Here is an 18,261-nt window from a genome sequence, read left to right as displayed (position 1 = left end):
TAACTTCATATATTATGTAGCTATTTTATATTTTTCACAGATTTCTTTTCTATTTTTTCCTGATTTAATTTATTCAAGAATTATTTGTATCAATTTAGTTTTAAGTGAAATATTAGCTGTGTTCCTTTGGCCTGAAGTATCTTCTGCTAAGTAGTTCTGTTTGTATTCTTGTATTCAACTTCATTTCTTCAATAGAAAAAATGACTTTGAATGGATTCAGATGCACTAAAAAGTACTTTGCTGAGCCCAAAGGAACACAGCCATTATTTCGCAACATTTTTAGCAAAGGTAAACACAGCAGAGATATAAAGAACACAAACACAACAAATAACAAATTGAACACTGAACTGAAATTCTTTTCAAATAATTTCAAACTCAAATGACATTTGCACAGGTTGCTTTGAATTTTTCTTAAGGGTTCATGTTTTTTTAGTTTCGTGATTTTTTTGAAAGTTTCTTAAATCCAGCCAACTTTATGTGTGAGCAATAAAGTTAGTGGTTTGAAAAATGTTTCTTTTATCAGTGTTTTTCTTATAAACGTGTTTCTTATAAACACATAATTCAACATTAAAATATATGGTAAGGTACACGGTGCTTTTGTTCGAGTTTCTTTTAAGCGAGGTTTTCTTATAAGCGTGTTTCTTGTAAGCGATAAATACTGTAGTATGCAAAAAACAGTGTTGAATATGACCAATTTATATTAAATACTTCACATAAAAAATGTACCTAACCTAAAACCCGTTTATTAAAATCTGCGGGTGCCAATGGGTATTATTCTTCAAAATGAGTACCCCGACGCGCAGCGCATGACCAAAATTGTTATTTTGATTTGATTCATATTCAGAACAGAAACAAACTACCACATAATGACGTCATTATGCTTTCTACTGCCAAAAAACAAACCATCAACAGAATACAAATAAACAAGCAGATCCACCGAAACTGTTGGATGTGTCTAACACATTCTTGCGTTCGGCGTTTCGTTTTGTTACTTTGTTTTTTATTTATTGTTTATTTTTACCGACAAACCGGCATCGGCATACTGCGGCGCGGCGGCAGCAAGCAAACCAGACCAAGCCATTCCCAAACTTTAATACAAAAATAGTCGTCTCTAAGCGTTTATAGAGGTCAATTGTTATAGAGCTCGTTGCTCTTTTCTTTAATCTTTTATGTATTTTTACGCAAAAGATACTTACTTATAAATTCAAATATTTTTTTATTTTGTGAAAAAATGCCGTCATCATGTGCTTTTATGTACGATCATCCAGATGCGGTGTATTACAGTGGAGATGTTCTAAATGGAAAAATAATATATACAACTGATAAAGTGAAAAATGTTCGGGGTAGGCAAAAGATACATTTTTTATATCTCAAAGTTCTTATCTTTTTAATTAAAATAATAATAAAGTAAAGTGCATTGAAAAACACTACAAAATGCACTACTATACTAATTGCAATACTGGTCAACAGAAAGTATTATATAGAATGTTGTGCCTTTTGCTTATAGAGAATTAATATGACGTGTGTTACATTTTATAGCCACCTATTCGATTGAACGTTAACATTAATGGTTCTCTGTTTATTTACTTTTCATCTATAGGTTTTGTTGGTGTTGTGATGTGATAACACGTTTTCATGTGTTTCTCCCATTCCTATTCTATTTCGGTGTCTAAAGTTAACTGTTCTTTAATTAAAGACAAACGAATTAAACCAGTTCTTTGTGCACTTTTTGGGTGAACAAAATAAACTCAATTTTCTTAATAATCATTAAGTTGTAGTCAACTAAAACTATTAAAAAAAAGATCCATTGAATTGTAAACACACGTAACTTTTTTTGTTGTAGTTGGGAGTTACATGTGTGTACCTTACTTATACCACGATATATTTGTTTTCAATTGCCAAGCCAGACTTTTTCTGATCCATGACTTTAGTTATTAGATAGCCCGAAAAATAGGGGGCGTTTACCTATGCCTTGTTCTAATCAAATGTGTTTGTTAAAATTTTTGCACAAAATGCCACCAAATTCAATCTTTGATTTTCATATGATCAACATTCTGGCAGTGGCGGATATAATGGAGGTTATTGGGTCCATGAGTCCCCTTAACTTTTGTAAAAACAAAAACTAATGAGACATTAACTTTTTGTATTTTTCAGTACAAAAAAAAAACTTACAAATAAAAAATGCGATTAAAAACTCTTTTTTTTAATAAAAAAAAATATTAAATTAATGTTAAACTAGGAAAAGCAAATCTTCTGGCTAAGCGCTCGATTCAATATTCCACACAACCAGATTTCAGAGAAAACCTTTGGTTTAATTTATAAAAAAAGCTCTTAAAGAGACATTTCTTTGGATGTCATATTGGATTAATTTGTACACGGAGAAAAAGATCACTTAAAATTAAACGGAATTCTGCATGGATTTTTGCCAAGATGACAAATGACATCCATTTTAAATTAAGCGCAAATCCACTTAATTAAAGACGAAAATCTTCTTATCATAAAAATAAGAAGATTTTTACTTAAATTAAGTGGATTTCCGCTTAATTTAAATTTATTTAAATAAGAAGATTTCCAGATTTAATTTAAAATCCGCTAAATTGTATGCGGTCTTTTTCTCTGTGGTGGGTATTTTTTAAAATGCATTTTTTTGGCAAGTTGTTAACTTTGATTTTGTTTTCGAAAAAAATGAAGAAAACAAATTATAAGTTTTTTACCTACCACAAATGCAGAGTCCTGTTTATTGTAAAACCAAAACTTGATTCCAGACTTTGGTCCATAAATACCTTTCTGTCTCAGAATATAAGAAAAAAACACTTTTGGATAAAATAAATTGCCAACCAGACCTCAAACAAACTTTTGCTTTTCAGTTATAAATACAGCTAAAAGACACCTTTGTTTTGCTGTCTCCCTCGATGAATTTGGGAAACATTATACCTACATATAAAAATGCAAATTTTTTCGAAATTCCAGAAAACAATTTTTTTTTACCTGAATGCATAGGCCTGTTGACTGTGAACCCAAATATGTAAACTATAACTTGTTTCGTTATTTCTTTGTGGTGTAGTCTCCATGTTGTGTGAATGAAAACATACAGGGTGTCCGGTAGAGAATGGAAAGGCCTGAAATGGGTGAAAGGTGCACTTATGACTGTTCTAAAACCAAATAGAAAAAATTTCTATCGCAACCAGTTTAGAAATATTAGCTTTTTTCGTTCAGTGTTCTTTAAATTTCATCATCTTACATTTTCACGTCCCTTACTTTGGCGGACACTTTGTGGCGGAATTAAAAAAAATTTATCTCATTAATTGTAGCTAATTAAATGCTAATTTGTTGCGCAAAACAAAAATTTGTAGCTCGCATAGTTTTTGAATTATTGAATTTTCCGCTAAAATAAGTCTGAAGTTAGCGGACAAAATCTGAAATGATTGAAAATAATGAGTTTGTAGCTTTTTAAGTGCTTTTCAATTACATTAACTTGGTTTTTGTAGCTTGAACAGTTTTTTTGTTATTCAAAATTCCGCTAAAATAAGACAAGTTAGCGGACGAAAGTAGGAAAATTAATATTTTTTTAATGCCCAAAATTGTAGCTAATTAAATGCTAATTTTTTGAGCAAAAATTAATTTTGTAGCTTCATCCAGTCATTTTTTATTTTAATTTAAAGTTTCAGAAGTGCACTTCCGGTTTGATGAGGCCAGTGGAGACTTTTTTAAAAAAAACACTTTTTTAAGTTTTTTATTTTTCCATTAATTGTAGCTTTTGAATACATTATTTTTGATACAAACACAAATTTTGTAGCTCAAACCGTTTTTGAAATATTCAAGATTTTGTTTTAAAAACGTAGCTCAAAAGTAATCTTATAAAATCCAAAAAAATGCGAAATTCAAAAAATTTTCTTTGCACAGATTTGAAGTAACTCAGACTAAGACGAAATCCAAAAACCTCGATTTTGTAGCTCGATTAGTTTTTTTGTTATTCAATATTCCGCTAAAATAAGACTCAATTTCATGTGTTACGGTCAAAATTTTCAAAAAAGTTGAATTGAGCGTGTGAGTATTTAACGAGAAAATCGGATATCTTAAAAACGGTTGAACGTAAAAATTATTTTTTAATACCTATAAAAAGTTCGACTTTAATTTTTTGCCTAATAACATGATTTTTTTTAATAAAAATCATTAAGAGTCTTTTTGAAAAAAATATACAAAGCCTTTTTCATTTTGGTTATATGGAAGTACCGTTAGTTTTGCTCCCAAAAATAATCACCCCTATTACGATTGTCAACTATCAATTGATAAATATTGAAATTTGGTGTTTTGTAATCTAATTTGGGGGAAAACTTGTCATTTTTTTAATGGAAATTTTCAATTATACATTTCACATAATAACAGTTAACATCGTTCTTTGTTTTAAAATTTTTTGCAAATTACATAGTAGGTATGTAATAAGAGATCGAAATTTATTTTTTATCAAATTATCAGTTGAAAATCGTAATATTGGTGAATATTTCAATTTCACCTCTAGGGAATTTTGCAGAACCCATAAAAACCATGTTTTTATCAAATGGCTTCAATTTTAGGCTGTTGTGTGTTGTAGTCCAATAAACAAGCTGACAAACAGACAGAAATTGTGAGACCTACTTTTTTTTGCATTTTTAATCATCATGTGTGATTGTTGTCTCGATTTTGATTTTAACGAATCCTTTAAAGTAGAAATAGGTACCTCTACCTATACCTACCTAGATCGCAAGTAAAACATTATTACACCATTTATTTTATTTATCATTATAGGAATCTATATTACAATCAAAGGATCTGCAAAAGTACGATGGACAGAGACAAAAAGCCGACACAACAGCAATACCAATAAAACCGAACATTATACAGTCGAATATAAAGGAGATCGTAAATACTTGCATTCAGAAACCATGATCGTTGGAAGTATGGATCTTCCAATCGGTACTCATGAATACACTTTTAGTACTCCATTGCCACCACAAATTCCTTCGTCAATATCTGACGAATACGGTCATGTTTCTTACGAAGTTGAATTGAAACTGGACCGTCCCATGCGTATTGACGACGTCTATACTAATTGTTTCACTGTTATTCATCCAATTAATCTCAACTATGATCCATCATATTTAGTAAGTATAGATACGTTAAGTTCAAAAATATTTATTAAATATATTTTGACCTGCAGCAAGCAGTTATTGACACAGAACAAAAAAATTTCTGTTGTTTCTGTTGCGAATCGGGGCCTTTGAATTCAGAGCTACGCACACAATTTGGTGGATACGCCCCTGGACAGAAGCTACATTTCACTGTAACACTTGATAATGAATCCGATAGAGATATCGAAGAGTGTTCTGTCGAACTTGTTAGGAAAACCTCATTTCATAGTGATTCACCTGAACATAAGGAAAAGAAATCCAGAACTGTTATTTCAACGTTGGAATTACCGGGTGTGACTAGATTTTGTAAGAAATTACATGAGGGATCATTCACGATTCCCCCTCTTCCTCCATCAACTGTTGGTTCTGATGATATTATTAGAGTGTACTATTATTTAAGAGCTGAAGTTGAAACTGGCTGTTTTGCCAACAATGAAATTTTGCATGCTGGTGTTACGATAGGAACTGTTCCGCTTATTGCTAGTGCCACCAATCCCGACAGTGTGATTACTGTTCAACCTACAGCACCAGTTGATACAACAGGTGAAGGAGGTGATTTGCCACCTCAATATGGATCAGTTGGTAATTAAGGACACAAACATTTTTTGATAATCATTGTACTAATTTATTCAATTTTCAGTTCCACCATCATTTGAAGAAGCTACAGGAATGAATAAACCATTTGTGGATGCCGAAGCCGATGAGCATCGTGTGCTCGATCCATTCGTTCCTAAATATCCTGTTTATCATAATTTTGCTACACCATCAGCTCCAGGAATTGATGATCAACAACCTTTAACAAAAGAAGCTGAAGCTATGCAATCTGCCAATGCAACTCAAGCATCAGCACCACTTGCAACAGAAGAAGCGCCACCATATCCTTCTTCAACGGGACTGCCTTATCCATCTGCAAATGTAACAGCGTTTCCTTCACTTCCTTATCCTGCTGCAGGTTTTAATGGGATGCCCATACCCGGATCAGCTTCAAGAGTTATAAATTCTGTTGAAAACCAGGAAGGCTCCAATATTGGTTGGCAACCACAACCTTGAACTTAAAACAAGACAAACTTGCATTTATTGAACATTAGATTTTCTCGGTTGGAATGTTTTACTTATTTGTATAGGTATCTCAGGTAAAATTGAACAAAGTAAATTTATAAGGTTTTTGAAATTGACAGTTTGTGATTTTTTGTCTGAGAGGAGGAGCCCCACAGAAAATTTTTGGAAGAACACAGTGTTTAGGTTGGTATTTTACCAATTAATTTAAATAAAATTGTTATAATGAGGATGAGGTGTACATATTGAGCTCATCAAGTATAAAATGTACAGTTTTCATGAGAGCTATTATCCAAGCAATATGATAGTTAAACGAGTTTGAGTTATGGACGACGAAATTTCCCACTGACAGGCTACTTGTGGTTAAAAAAATAATGAAAAAATTATTTGATTTGGAAAAATCAATGGAAAACAAAGCATTTTGGCGGTAAAAAATGACAAATTGAAATTAAAATTATTCCATGGAAACTTTTTTTCTTAAGGCCAGCTATGAACTCGGACAACATTGCCAAATAAATTGAGATCAGAAGTTTACATCACTATATTTCAAGAAACAGACATTTTTAAAACAGAATTATAATAGGTATACCTATAGTATTTTACCATTGATTATAATTATAATTATAGGGGCGCTACCGCTTTATAGGAGTGTGTATTCGATAGCCGAAAAATCCTTGAAAAGGAATTTTTGGTTGCTAAGTTGAAAAGACAATAATAAAAAATGCTATTAATACCTACTTTGTTTTTTTTTTCTTTTTGTATTGGTGTTGTTTCGTATGAGGTTTGTATTTAATTGTTTTGTTTTTAAATAAGTGGAATTTCTGGAAATTCTTATTTGACGACAAGAAGATGAACATTTTGTTCAATTAGTGAGTATATTTTTGTTTGATATTTGTTTCCTTTTGTACGAGTATGTACATAATGAGTAAAATTTCATTATTTTCTTTTTTTTAAGATAATATATGTACATATATGTACGACTTGTCTATACGATTTTTTGACGTGTTAACGTCTTATAAATCGATGAACCATGGCAGCCACCACACAAAAATGGCGCCATTTTCTCCCGTTCCACTCTCGCACTTTCGCAGTGCGGCAAAAATTTCAATTAAAAATAAACTATTAGAGATACAAAAATCTTCTATAGCTTATTTGAAAGATAATAACCTAAAGCTTAATCCAAATGAAGGATTTTTAAAAATTCCGTCATTTAATAGGGTAAACAGGGGTAAAACGGAAAGATAAAATTTGGGCTAAAATCTTAACGCGTAGTTGTAGAAAGTTGATTTTTTTGTTGTACACGTGTTGGGGCTATGACAAAATGATGATTTTGGGTAGGGAAATTTTTTTTTGACAATTCTAAAGGTGCCAGGTGAAACTTATAGGATATGTAGGCCTTATGCATACATGTGCAAAAAATTTAAAACGTTTATTGAATTTTGACTGAATAACGGAAGAAACAAATTTAAAAAAAACACGTTTTTTTACCGTTTTTAACCGATTTTCATCCATTTTTATTTTTATCTTTTTTTTTTTAAAGATACAGGAACAAAGTATATGGAGTAATTATAGACCACGACCACGACTAAATGTGTGCGCAGGTTATAACTTTTGACCAAGAGCAGATAGAAATTTTATTAAACTTTAATGAGCATCTTGATACAATTACCTTTCAATTGGTGTATCACACATAACGGTAGACTAACTACAAGCTACACAATGTTAAATGAAGAAACTTGAGAAAAACCTCAAAACACCAGTGGAGATAATTTGCCCCCCGAACAGCCACCAGTGTGGGAAGTACCGTAATCTCAGTCTGGAAATTCCACATGGTTGATTTTAAAAAACTCTAACTTGTCTTGTAGGCATTTTTGAAATGAGACTGATATCTACGTCATATGAAAGGTGAAATAATAAGCTTTTACATGGTATAAATTTTTTTCAAAAAAATTGATTCCATGAAGAACATAAAAATAAATGTTTTTTTGCTTTTTTTAATGAAATTTGATCGAGTTCAAAAAATTCTAGCTCTTTTTGTAGATGTCTCATAGACCTGATCGATATATATATTTTGAGCTAAATAAGCTTTCACATGGTATAAAATTGTTTATAGGTTGTTAGGGAAAAAATGGAATTGATGACATGAGAAGAGAAAAATTCATGTTTTTTTTTTGCTTTTTTTGATGAAAATGATTTTTTTCAATAAATTATTTTTATACTTTTTGCGCATTGTAAAAATTTAAAAATGGTTTCATTCTTAAGAAGAAATACTTGGCTTTTAAATTGCATAATTTTTTTTTAAGCTTTTTAAAATAAAAAAAATAATACATATAATGAGAAAATAAAAAAGGTATTACTTTTAGCTTTTTCTTGTAAATTATGATTGTTTGAAAAAAAGTAAACGCTTCAATTGACTCATTTTAAACAAAAGCACACAACCTGTTTTCCGACGACGTTATCACGTAAAATCATCGTCCGTAAACCGGCTTTACAGACAACCTCTTTTTTTTGTTCGATATTTGTTTCCATATGTTTGTATAAGTGAAATTTCCTTTTTTTATAACAAATTTTTGGAAACAAAGGTGTGTTTTATTTCCCTCTCGTGATCCAGATCAAATCATTGTTTTATTAGCTTTACAACAAAAGCAGGATTTTGTTTTGTTATTGTTTTGCAAATAAATACAGTGACCTGATCTGGATCACTAAGAAAATAAAACACAGCTAAAATTATCTAGGCCAGGCTCCATTCTCTCTAGGGATTTTTAGTATATTGCTGAAGAAATTAAATATTCGGGTCCTAGAAACTATCGGGGTCACTTCTATAGATATTTTTATATGATTTTACTCATGCAGTGTTTTCAGTTTCAGGATTCTCAATTTACAGTATTTTGTAATACAGAATTTTGATCATTCATTATAATGAAAATAAAGTATCGTACAGGACTACCTATACCAAATTTTAATCCCACCGCATTTTGAAATGCAGCAAAATTTCAAAAATCATTTTTTCTGATATAAAACAACAAATTTTCTAGTTGAAAATGACGTATTTTTAATCACTTTTTTTTTAAACAAAATCAAATTCTCTTGAGTTTATATAAGCATTTTTTTAATAAATATTGTATTAGTTTTAGATTTAGAAAAGAAAAGTTAAAAGTTAAAAAAAAATTCTCTTCATATATTTGAATTAATTAGTTTTGGTTAAAATGTTACATTTATGATATTAATTTTGTCTACGATTCAACAAACTTAAAAACATATAATGAACCTACTTTCTTAAGACAATTAACACAAAAATTGTACTCCTTAAAACCTTAATGAATATAATTTTACTGGACATACATTTCAAAACCACAAAGTTTCTTTTTTGTTCTGTTTGTTTGATCTTAAATATTTTCAAGTCATGACTCAGGATTTTTACTCATGTGCTAGCTATCGTTATTTCTTTTGTTATTTCCATAGTTGTTGGAGTCATTTCAATGTCTTCATTTAATTCATAATAAAGATATTTGGGCTTAAAACCTGAAACATCTTTATTTAATGCATTTTTATCTTTTTTATTTAAGTTGGTACTTGACATGAATGAAGCTTCTTGAAAAGACGTAGAAGCTATAAAATTAATAAAAATTACGAATAGATTAGAATGAAATTATAATTTAAGTCGAAATTGCTTACCATTTGCATTCAATATAACCTCATCTGGTGTTCTTGAATCTGACTTTGTATTCAAAGATTCCATTGAACAAGAGCTTATTATACTTGTAGCAAAAGCCTTGGGATCTGATACTTCTACTTGAATTCTATCGTTGTTATTTTTAGGTGAACCATCCGCATCAATTGGAATTGTACCAATTACTATCGGTATTCTAGCTACAACTTCCCTCTTTCCTTTCACATGATCCACAGAAACTTCTACTTCATAGTTTATTCGCAAAGTTGTGCAGTTTTCCTGTGTGGAAGGTGGAACACTTGGTATTGGAATACGTTCCAGAAATTCTCGGAGGGGTGCGTTGCCAGCTAAACTGCTTAAATTTTGAACCATATTGTATCTTTCCGACAAGGTTTGCTGACGTGGTGTTTTTGAAGTAAATGTGACGACTTGATTCAGAGATATTGAAATAGATTTAAGAGGTATTTTCCCATCATTAATCAGCCTAGCATAAACTGATATTGTTTCACCAGGAACAAATCCCCCTTGAGGAAGGTTCACATAAAGGCATAATGGAGTCTTCCAACATTCATAAAAACATTTAGATTCAAATACTTCCATGTCCACAGGGAGCTTGAAATTATTGTTTTTATGATAAATTGTTAACAAACAGTTATTATTATTATTATTTATGTACCTACTTACTTTCAGTGTAGACGATTGTGGTCTTAAATCAAGTTGCTTAATGACATGAAAAGATTCTTTTAGTATTTCTTCAGTCTTATTGCCATAATCTAAAATGACTGTCATTTGGTAGCGAATATGACCACACATGCTATTGTAGGATGAAGGACATTTTTCAGGAATATTACATGAAAAATTGTAAGCATAATTTCCGGCTGCAACCAATATTGACGTTGCTGGAAAAAATTTTCATAAATGCTTTTAAAGAAAAAATATCAAATAAAAACTTACATTCTTCAGAACCAACAAGGTAAGTAGTAGAAGCTATGAAATCATCTCTTCCTTTGACAATTTTTGGTTTTTCTTCGGTCTTTTTACTAGAATTCCATTCAGCTAAAGCATATCCATCCATTTTAAAAGAAATTGCTGTAAATAAACAGATAGATACAATTTGCTCAGGTTTATTTTTAATAGAAATATGTTTCACGCACATCCGGTTTGATTATTTTATTTTGTTTCTTAAAGTTAGTAAGTTTTTTTTCTTAAAGTAAGTAAAGCTATGACCGTGTAGTCAACGAAATCGGTCAACGCGTCAAGAAAAAATCCAAAGTCTCTCTGTCATCTCACCGTCAAAGTTCACATTGTCAATGTATAAAACATTGACTATCACACGATTGACACTATTGCGTCAATGTTGTCCTAAATTACGTTGATGCGCAGGTATGTCAACGTGACTTTTACTAAACAGCGTCAACGCGTTCACTGAGGGAAAAGCCACCATAAAACATAGTAAAATCAATGAAAAACATTGATTTAACGAGTTATACCAACGTACGAAACATACAGGTACTTAAAATACCAAACATACGAAAGTATCAAATACATGAAATATACGAAATGTAAGAAACGTACGAAGCATGTGAAAGTAACGAAAGTAACGAAACATACGAAACATACGAAATATACGAAATATACGAAAAATACGAAGCATACGAAAGTAACGAGTAACGATATTATCGATGCGGGTACAAGTATGAAAAGTAACGTATACATGCGGGTACTCATTTTGTCGTTACTTTTACAGCCCTACCGAAAAAAAGTTTGTCTTGCTACACAATTGCCTTCAAAGTAAAATTTCCTATTTAGTCGGCTGCCTGTGCGCACACAAGGAGCCCAACCCGACGGTAAAAAGTTTGTAGTATGCGGGGGCTCTAAGGGCTAATTTTTCAATTGTCAGATAAACCTCAGTTAGAGCTTATTCCTAAGAATAATAGTTTTTTTCATATTGACATTTATTCTTCTCATACGCGATTGAACAATCATTTCTAAAGAAAGTATCGAATAAATGATTTATTAAATACAATTTTTGCAGTCAATCAAATTAATCTGTAAATTGAGGAAAGATTTTTTGGGACTAACTAACAGATAACAAATCATTTTTCAAATGTACAGAAAGATTTACTACATCGAGATTATTGCACAGTAATTATTTGTTTTCTGACTGAAAAATTGAAGTAAATTTCATCGTTTTACCTTTCTCCAATCGAGAATGTGATTTTTAAAATGGTTTGCATTCTTTTGATAAATTTTTTTGATTAGAAAACTATATCTAGTACCTACATATTAAATTGTATAAGCAATACTTTTAGTTGCACTTTAATTCCTATCAAACGGTAAAAAGTATAAAAGGCACAAACTTGTCAAACATAATTATTTTAAAACCTATAGGTTACCGGGGTCGGATGCGGTCGGATTCAATTTTTTATGAATCTTGCTTAGGACAAACATGAAATTCTGATAAATTGATCTAGAAAGCAAGCATATGCACGGAGAAAAAAGTGTCACCTTAAAATAAGATGATGCGCACATTATATTTCACCACCTTAAAATAAGGCGATATCCTCTTAAAATAAGGTGATTCCACTTAAACTCAGTTAAATTTAATGTGAACATCATCTTATTTAAATGTGAATGTTCACCTTAAAAAAACTATAGTCACACCTTAGCTTTACTTGCAGTTTATCATACTCATTTCCAACAGTGAGATAGCACAGTGGTAAGGCACTGGCCTAGTAACCCAACAGTTGTAGGTTCAATCCCCGGTGGCTGCCAGTTTTTTTTTTTTAATTTGCGCATTCAAGAAATTAATGTGACTTGTCACCTTAATTTAAGGTGATGTCACCTTAATTTAAGGTGAAAGTCATCTTAGCAAAAAACCATGCAGAAATCTGCTTAAATTGAGGTGCGATCGGCTTAATTCTATGTGGTCTGTTTTCTCCGTGTGTAAGCATTTTTTTAAAAAGCTTACTTAAATCTGAAGTGGTTGTTTTCCAAAAAAAAATCGTTTCAATTATGGTTGCTATTTTTATTAAAAACCCTTTTTATTGATTATAATTATAACAGTTTTAATTTAAACCCAGTATTTCAAGACAAACTAAATTTATTTTAAAGACAAAAAATATTTATTTAAAAGAGAAATAATTTTACGATTAATTTTATTTTGAAAAAACAGTGATCACTTAAGCCTTAAAAGTTTGGAAACCGTTAGATTTACTGACAAAGATCTATTGTATATTAAAAGTAGAAACATTCTTCTAAGCAGTAAATTGGAAAAAAAAAAATAATGCACCAATTTTCAGAATTTTGTCCTAGTGCGTCGCACAGTGTTAAGGAACTCAATATCGGAATCTGAATCTTAAAGCAGAAACACAATCACGCTTTGCCAGACGCGTCATCGCGTTACGTTGAGAAATCCTCAAAGCGCGCTTCTGTCACTTTGACTTCGAACAGCTGATTGAAACAAAAAATCTGCTGTCAAATAAAAAAAAAACAGTCACTCACAAAATTATTGGGCCAGGTCTTTATCTTGATTTAATTGTGGAAAAATGAAAAAGGATATTAATGTGTTTAAAAAATGCATAGAAATTTGTTTATTCTTTAATCCTATAGTTATAAAAACAAAACCAATCAAAATAAATTGTTTTTAACAATAAAACTCAGTCTACAACATTATTAAATTATTTTTTGTTTTTAATACGTAAATTGTTTTAATTTAAAATATCTCGATGTCGTTTTTTTGTGCAAAATCTATATAGAGAAATTAAAAAACACACCAAGGTTTGCAATAATTTATTTTTTTTTTATTCACATTTGCCGCAATAATAATGTGGGTGACTGTAACTATGTCTGATAAATGTCAGAAAGCGAGCAAAAGTTCAGTCTGGTTGAACTTTTGCTTGCTTTCTTACGTTTCCTTACGTTTGTCAAAAAAAGCGTACGTAAGAAAAGCGTCATTGTGGGAGGTTATACAGATTTCGTATGGTTGAACTTTTGGCAGTTGTCAAAATCGACGGCAAAGCGTGATTGTGTTTCAGCTTTTACTAACCTACTTCCTTTGGCACCCTAATCTTGATTTAAGATGATTTACTCTAAATATTTTCTAAATCAATATTCACCATAAATACAAATTTGTCTTCCAAATTTCGTGCTTATTCTGGAGACTTAAAAAACGTTTCCTCCTGAATCCTTAATTGAAATTGAATTTCAAAAAAATCTCCGTCCAAACAAATACAAATTTTAATCTGTGATGGTACGGATTAATTTTTCATTTTCCAATGAATTTGATAGTCAAAACAAAAGTTATTCAAACTGATCCAATTATTTGACGAGATAATTACAGAATTGATAAATAAACACAGAAACAGTTAAAAATTTATTGTTTAAATTAACCTATTTACATACTACAGTTGTTATTATGTAGTATCGTACAATTTCTACAAAATGACTAAACAAAAAGAAAAATAAGTTCGAATTATGATTATTTTAAAAACAACGATAAAATACGTGTCCTATTTAACAATACTTCTAGTTCTAACATATGGTTGCCAAACATCACAAGTTACAAAATATGCGGAAACAAAGTTCCGGACATGTAAGAGAGCAAAACTGTAATGATAATTATGTATGTTGTATTTAAAAAAAAAAATAAATAATAAACATACTCGTGTGCAGGACGTTATATTCTTAAAATATTTAACTCCTATTTTTCTTTACAAGATTAATTAAAGAAAATTGACATTGAACGCATTGTTAACTTGTGATTTTAAATTTTCGCAAATGGTCTCGTGTTAATATTAAGTAGGTCTTCCATAATGCCTTTTGATCTAAGGTTCAACAATTTCGATTAAATATTTTACTACCTGATTTTTTGATTTTTTCGGAGTGAATCACATTAATGAGTAAATACCTACACACATTCACATAAAGCTTTGGCATTGAAGAAATTTACCAAACTTAATTCATGAATGAACATAATAATATTCCAAAAGAATAATGAGGAAATTAGAAAACATTGAAATTTTAGTGGAAAAATTTCAATATAAATTGATTACACGACTGCAAGTATGAAAAAGACATAAAAAACCCCCTCATAGTGGATAATTCAACATCAATGCTTACTTACATTTAATTAATATCCGTTCATCTAGTGACAAGCATATTTTGCCAGTTATTGTTTGACCAGAAGAATACCAAGTTTCAATTCCATTTAATTCACATTTGACTACCATTTTTATGTGAAGAATAAATTAACTATTAACTACTATTATTTTGTTTTATCCTTTAGTCAAGCAGAAATAATTTGCTACTAAATAGTATATCGGAAATATTTAATACAAACCTCAATGACAAAAAAAAAAAAACATAAATAAATTTATTTTTTCTGTAATATGTTTTATCTTATCAAGTATTTTCTAGCGAATTTGATCGATTAGTAAGCTGATTTTGATAACAGTGCAGCAACCACCGACACACAGTAGTCGTGAAAATTCAAGCACCCCCGTGGTGGTTGAATGTTAAATTTTAGAATAAAATAAGCGAAAAAAAATCATATTTATTCGATATAGGAGATATTAACAAAGTAATATGTAATGTTAGCCGCATCGCCAATACACAACTGCGTTTATTTACCTGTTTCTACCTTAGCTGAGCATTTGGTGCATTTCTCCTAAGCAAACAATAAACACACTTTAATTGATAAACCTATAGGTAAGAACAGTGACGCTGCCGCAACAAAACATTTTAGACAATGTCTACCGTTTACGACGAGAAAGGGAAAACTTTAATTACTTTATATAGGGAAGTTCGAACATCTGTCCTTGTCTTCTCTTTCTTTTTACAGTTACCATTTTGACGTTTTAAACTCGGCGAAAATCAAAACAAACCAGCAAAAACAAAGCAACAAAACAAAAAAAGCAAAAAATACAGCATAGAAATATATTTTAAATTTCGTAATTTTTTCGATTTTTAGACACTAGATTAAGTTCTAGTAGAATGTTATTACCAAAAAAAAACACTTGAAATCGATTTGTATGAGTTTTTTTTTTACAAAAAAATAGTTCTTTACAATTGCGCGTGTCCTTGAACAATTTGGTTTGTTTTGGTTTTCACCCGGTTTAGGAGATATTTTTTTTATTTTATTTTGTTCGTTTGATACTGACAGATGAGCAAAATTCCGATACTGAAAAAAATTGTTGTATCAAAATTGTGAGAGCTGTTTTTTTAACATTTGAATTTTTTTTAAATGATTTTGAAATTTTGTTATATTGAATTCAACTGTCCTTAAAAGTTTTGAAATTAAGCTGGGTTTTTTGTTCTTTCTCTTTCATTATTCGAAAAAAAATTTCTGGAAGAATTTTTAAAAACTAATGCTTTTATTCGAAAAATTAAAACAACTTTTATTTTCCAAGCACTGTTTTCTTGTTTTTCGTACAAAGTAATTAAAATTTTGAATACAAAAATCAGAGAATGTGAAAATACGGGACAATCACGGGACAAATTACAAAATACGGGACACTTATACGTCCCAGGCTTCCTAAATAAAAACCAGGGACAAGCTATAGAAATACGGGACAGTCCCGGGTAAACCGTAACGAATGGTCACAGTAACTATAGGGCAAGTTTAGGATTCGGAAAAAAAAAATCGAACTCGAGATAACAATTTTAAATGACATTAAGATGATGGAAAATGCAAAAAAGTGGGACCGGCAATTCTTTCTGTCGGTCTGTCTGTCTGGCTGTCTGTCTGTGTGTACCTCGAGCTAGAGCTTTAACTAATTCAGCAATTTTTTTTTTTCAAAATTTCTAGTTATCAGTTTTGGGTGATTCCCTAGAGGACAAATTGAATTTTTTTTTTAGGACCAAAACTGACAGGTCATATAACGGAAATAGAAAAGTTAATTTTTTTAAAAACGGCTCTAACGAACATATAAAAGCTTTCTTTGAAAATAAAAAAAATATTTTTTGTACCATAGAATCACAGTAGGGGAGAGTGGGGCTAAATGTAACAGGGGTAAGAATTAACAGCTAAAAAAAGCGATGCTCCTTTCAATATTAAGAAACGCGTAAAGGAGAAAAATGCTCAATTTTGGCATATCTACCGGCACATTTTTTTCAGATGAAGATTAGACGACAGGGTGAGAAGTTACACTAGTGGTGCCCAAAAAATGCATGTTTGTAACTTTTTTTTTTAATTTAATTTTTGGTCTACCTCTTTACCCGAAAAAGATAGAGTGCTAAGTGTTTTTTTGTTATATGCAACTGTGTTTTGGCTCAAATTGCGTGTATATGTTATGTCTATATCAGTTTCGTTTTTTTTTTTTAAATTGATTTTATGTGCCAAATTTCATGCTGGGGCTAGTTGTAACATTTTTCCGGGGCAAGTTGTACCATGTAAAAACCTACCTATACTGAAAAATTGTTTACCTAATATAATTAACAACCCTGAATATGAATGCTTGTAATTGAATTTGTATTTATTTTGAAATTGGAAACACATTTTTAAACCACCACTTGAATTCATAAAGCTTATAAAACAATTTATGAATTCGAATAACTTTTATTTAAGACTACTGTCAAATTTTCTCTGGAAATCTTGGATTTGCTCCACTTTTTACAAATTTGCACCAAAATTTCATGACTGAGGTTTGTTTTTATTGTTATTAATTAAAAATAAATAAATATAAACAAATAAAGGTATTTTTCTCTTATTTTTAGTTCTTGGTACAACATACCCCGGTATGTGTTACACTTTGCCCCGTATGTGGGGTAAGTTGAAACAACACGATTTTTTTTTTGGAAGCTTTATTTTTCAACATTACCGTTATGTTTTGCTAAATTTTTATGATGGATCTTGGAGCTAAAACATGGGTCTTTAATTTAAAAAAGGTCTGGTTGACCCACTTTCAAATTTGTAGGAGAACCATCGATTTTAGAAAAAAGTGTTACATTTGGCCCCACTCTCCCCTACTTACACATAGGGTCATATGCATAAAAAATAGTAAATGCTTTTAATTGAAAAATTGTAAAGTATGAACGTTTTTTATCCACATTTTGTTCATATCAAACCTAGTTTATACTTATTAATTTCATATTGCTAGTATTTACTATTTTTTATAATAATAAGGTAAAATCTTTCGAACGTTGTCAAAATTTGTTTGTCAAAAATGGGCACCAATCTGTCAGGTCGGCCTTTAATTTTTATATTTCAATCGTAGTAAACATTAAAGTTGTTTTTGTTTTAATTTATAAAATGTCATTTGAAAACAATTATAAATTGAAAAATAACGAAAATTGTGGTTTTTCGGTTTTGTGCGTTTTCGTCGGTAATTTAAAACAATTAAGAATTACGGTATGCTCGCGAAATTG

The 18,261-nt window shown here is 30.5% G+C and overlaps 2 protein-coding genes across 3 annotated transcripts; one reads left to right on the top strand and one right to left on the bottom strand.

The window, feature by feature from the left end:
* Positions 1–934: 934 nt before the first annotated feature.
* On the top strand, positions 935–6,957 carry LOC129914464 (arrestin domain-containing protein 17-like). The gene is made up of 4 exons (XM_055993733.1): positions 935–1,343; positions 4,786–5,141; positions 5,198–5,750; positions 5,809–6,957. The coding sequence occupies exons 1-4, from the start codon at positions 1,232–1,234 to the stop codon at positions 6,216–6,218; spliced, it is 1,431 nt and encodes a 476-aa protein (XP_055849708.1). The 5' UTR covers positions 935–1,231; the 3' UTR covers positions 6,219–6,957.
* A 2,421-nt stretch (positions 6,958–9,378) lies between these two features.
* Positions 9,379–15,726, bottom strand: LOC129916334 (arrestin domain-containing protein 3-like). 2 transcript variants are annotated; one of them, XM_055996199.1, is made up of 5 exons: positions 15,526–15,726; positions 10,849–10,983; positions 10,579–10,793; positions 9,900–10,506; positions 9,379–9,833 (listed from the first exon to the last, which is right to left on the bottom strand). In XM_055996199.1, exons 2-5 carry the CDS (start codon positions 10,967–10,969, stop codon positions 9,646–9,648), a joined length of 1,131 nt encoding a protein of 376 aa, XP_055852174.1. In that variant the 5' UTR covers positions 10,970–10,983; positions 15,526–15,726; the 3' UTR covers positions 9,379–9,645. The 2 variants fall into 2 exon arrangements, with proteins under 2 accessions (XP_055852174.1, XP_055852172.1); XM_055996197.1 differs by lacking the exon at positions 15,526–15,726 and adding an exon at positions 15,020–15,506 and having other exon boundaries at positions 9,380–9,833.
* Positions 15,727–18,261: the final 2,535 nt, after the last annotated feature.

The sequence above is a fragment of the Episyrphus balteatus genome, chromosome 3 (assembly GCF_945859705.1).
Source record: "Episyrphus balteatus chromosome 3, idEpiBalt1.1, whole genome shotgun sequence".
Classification (NCBI taxonomy): Eukaryota; Metazoa; Arthropoda; class Insecta; order Diptera; family Syrphidae; genus Episyrphus; species Episyrphus balteatus.
Note: the sequence above shows the minus strand (reverse complement) of the source record. Positions and strands in the feature narration are given on the sequence as shown.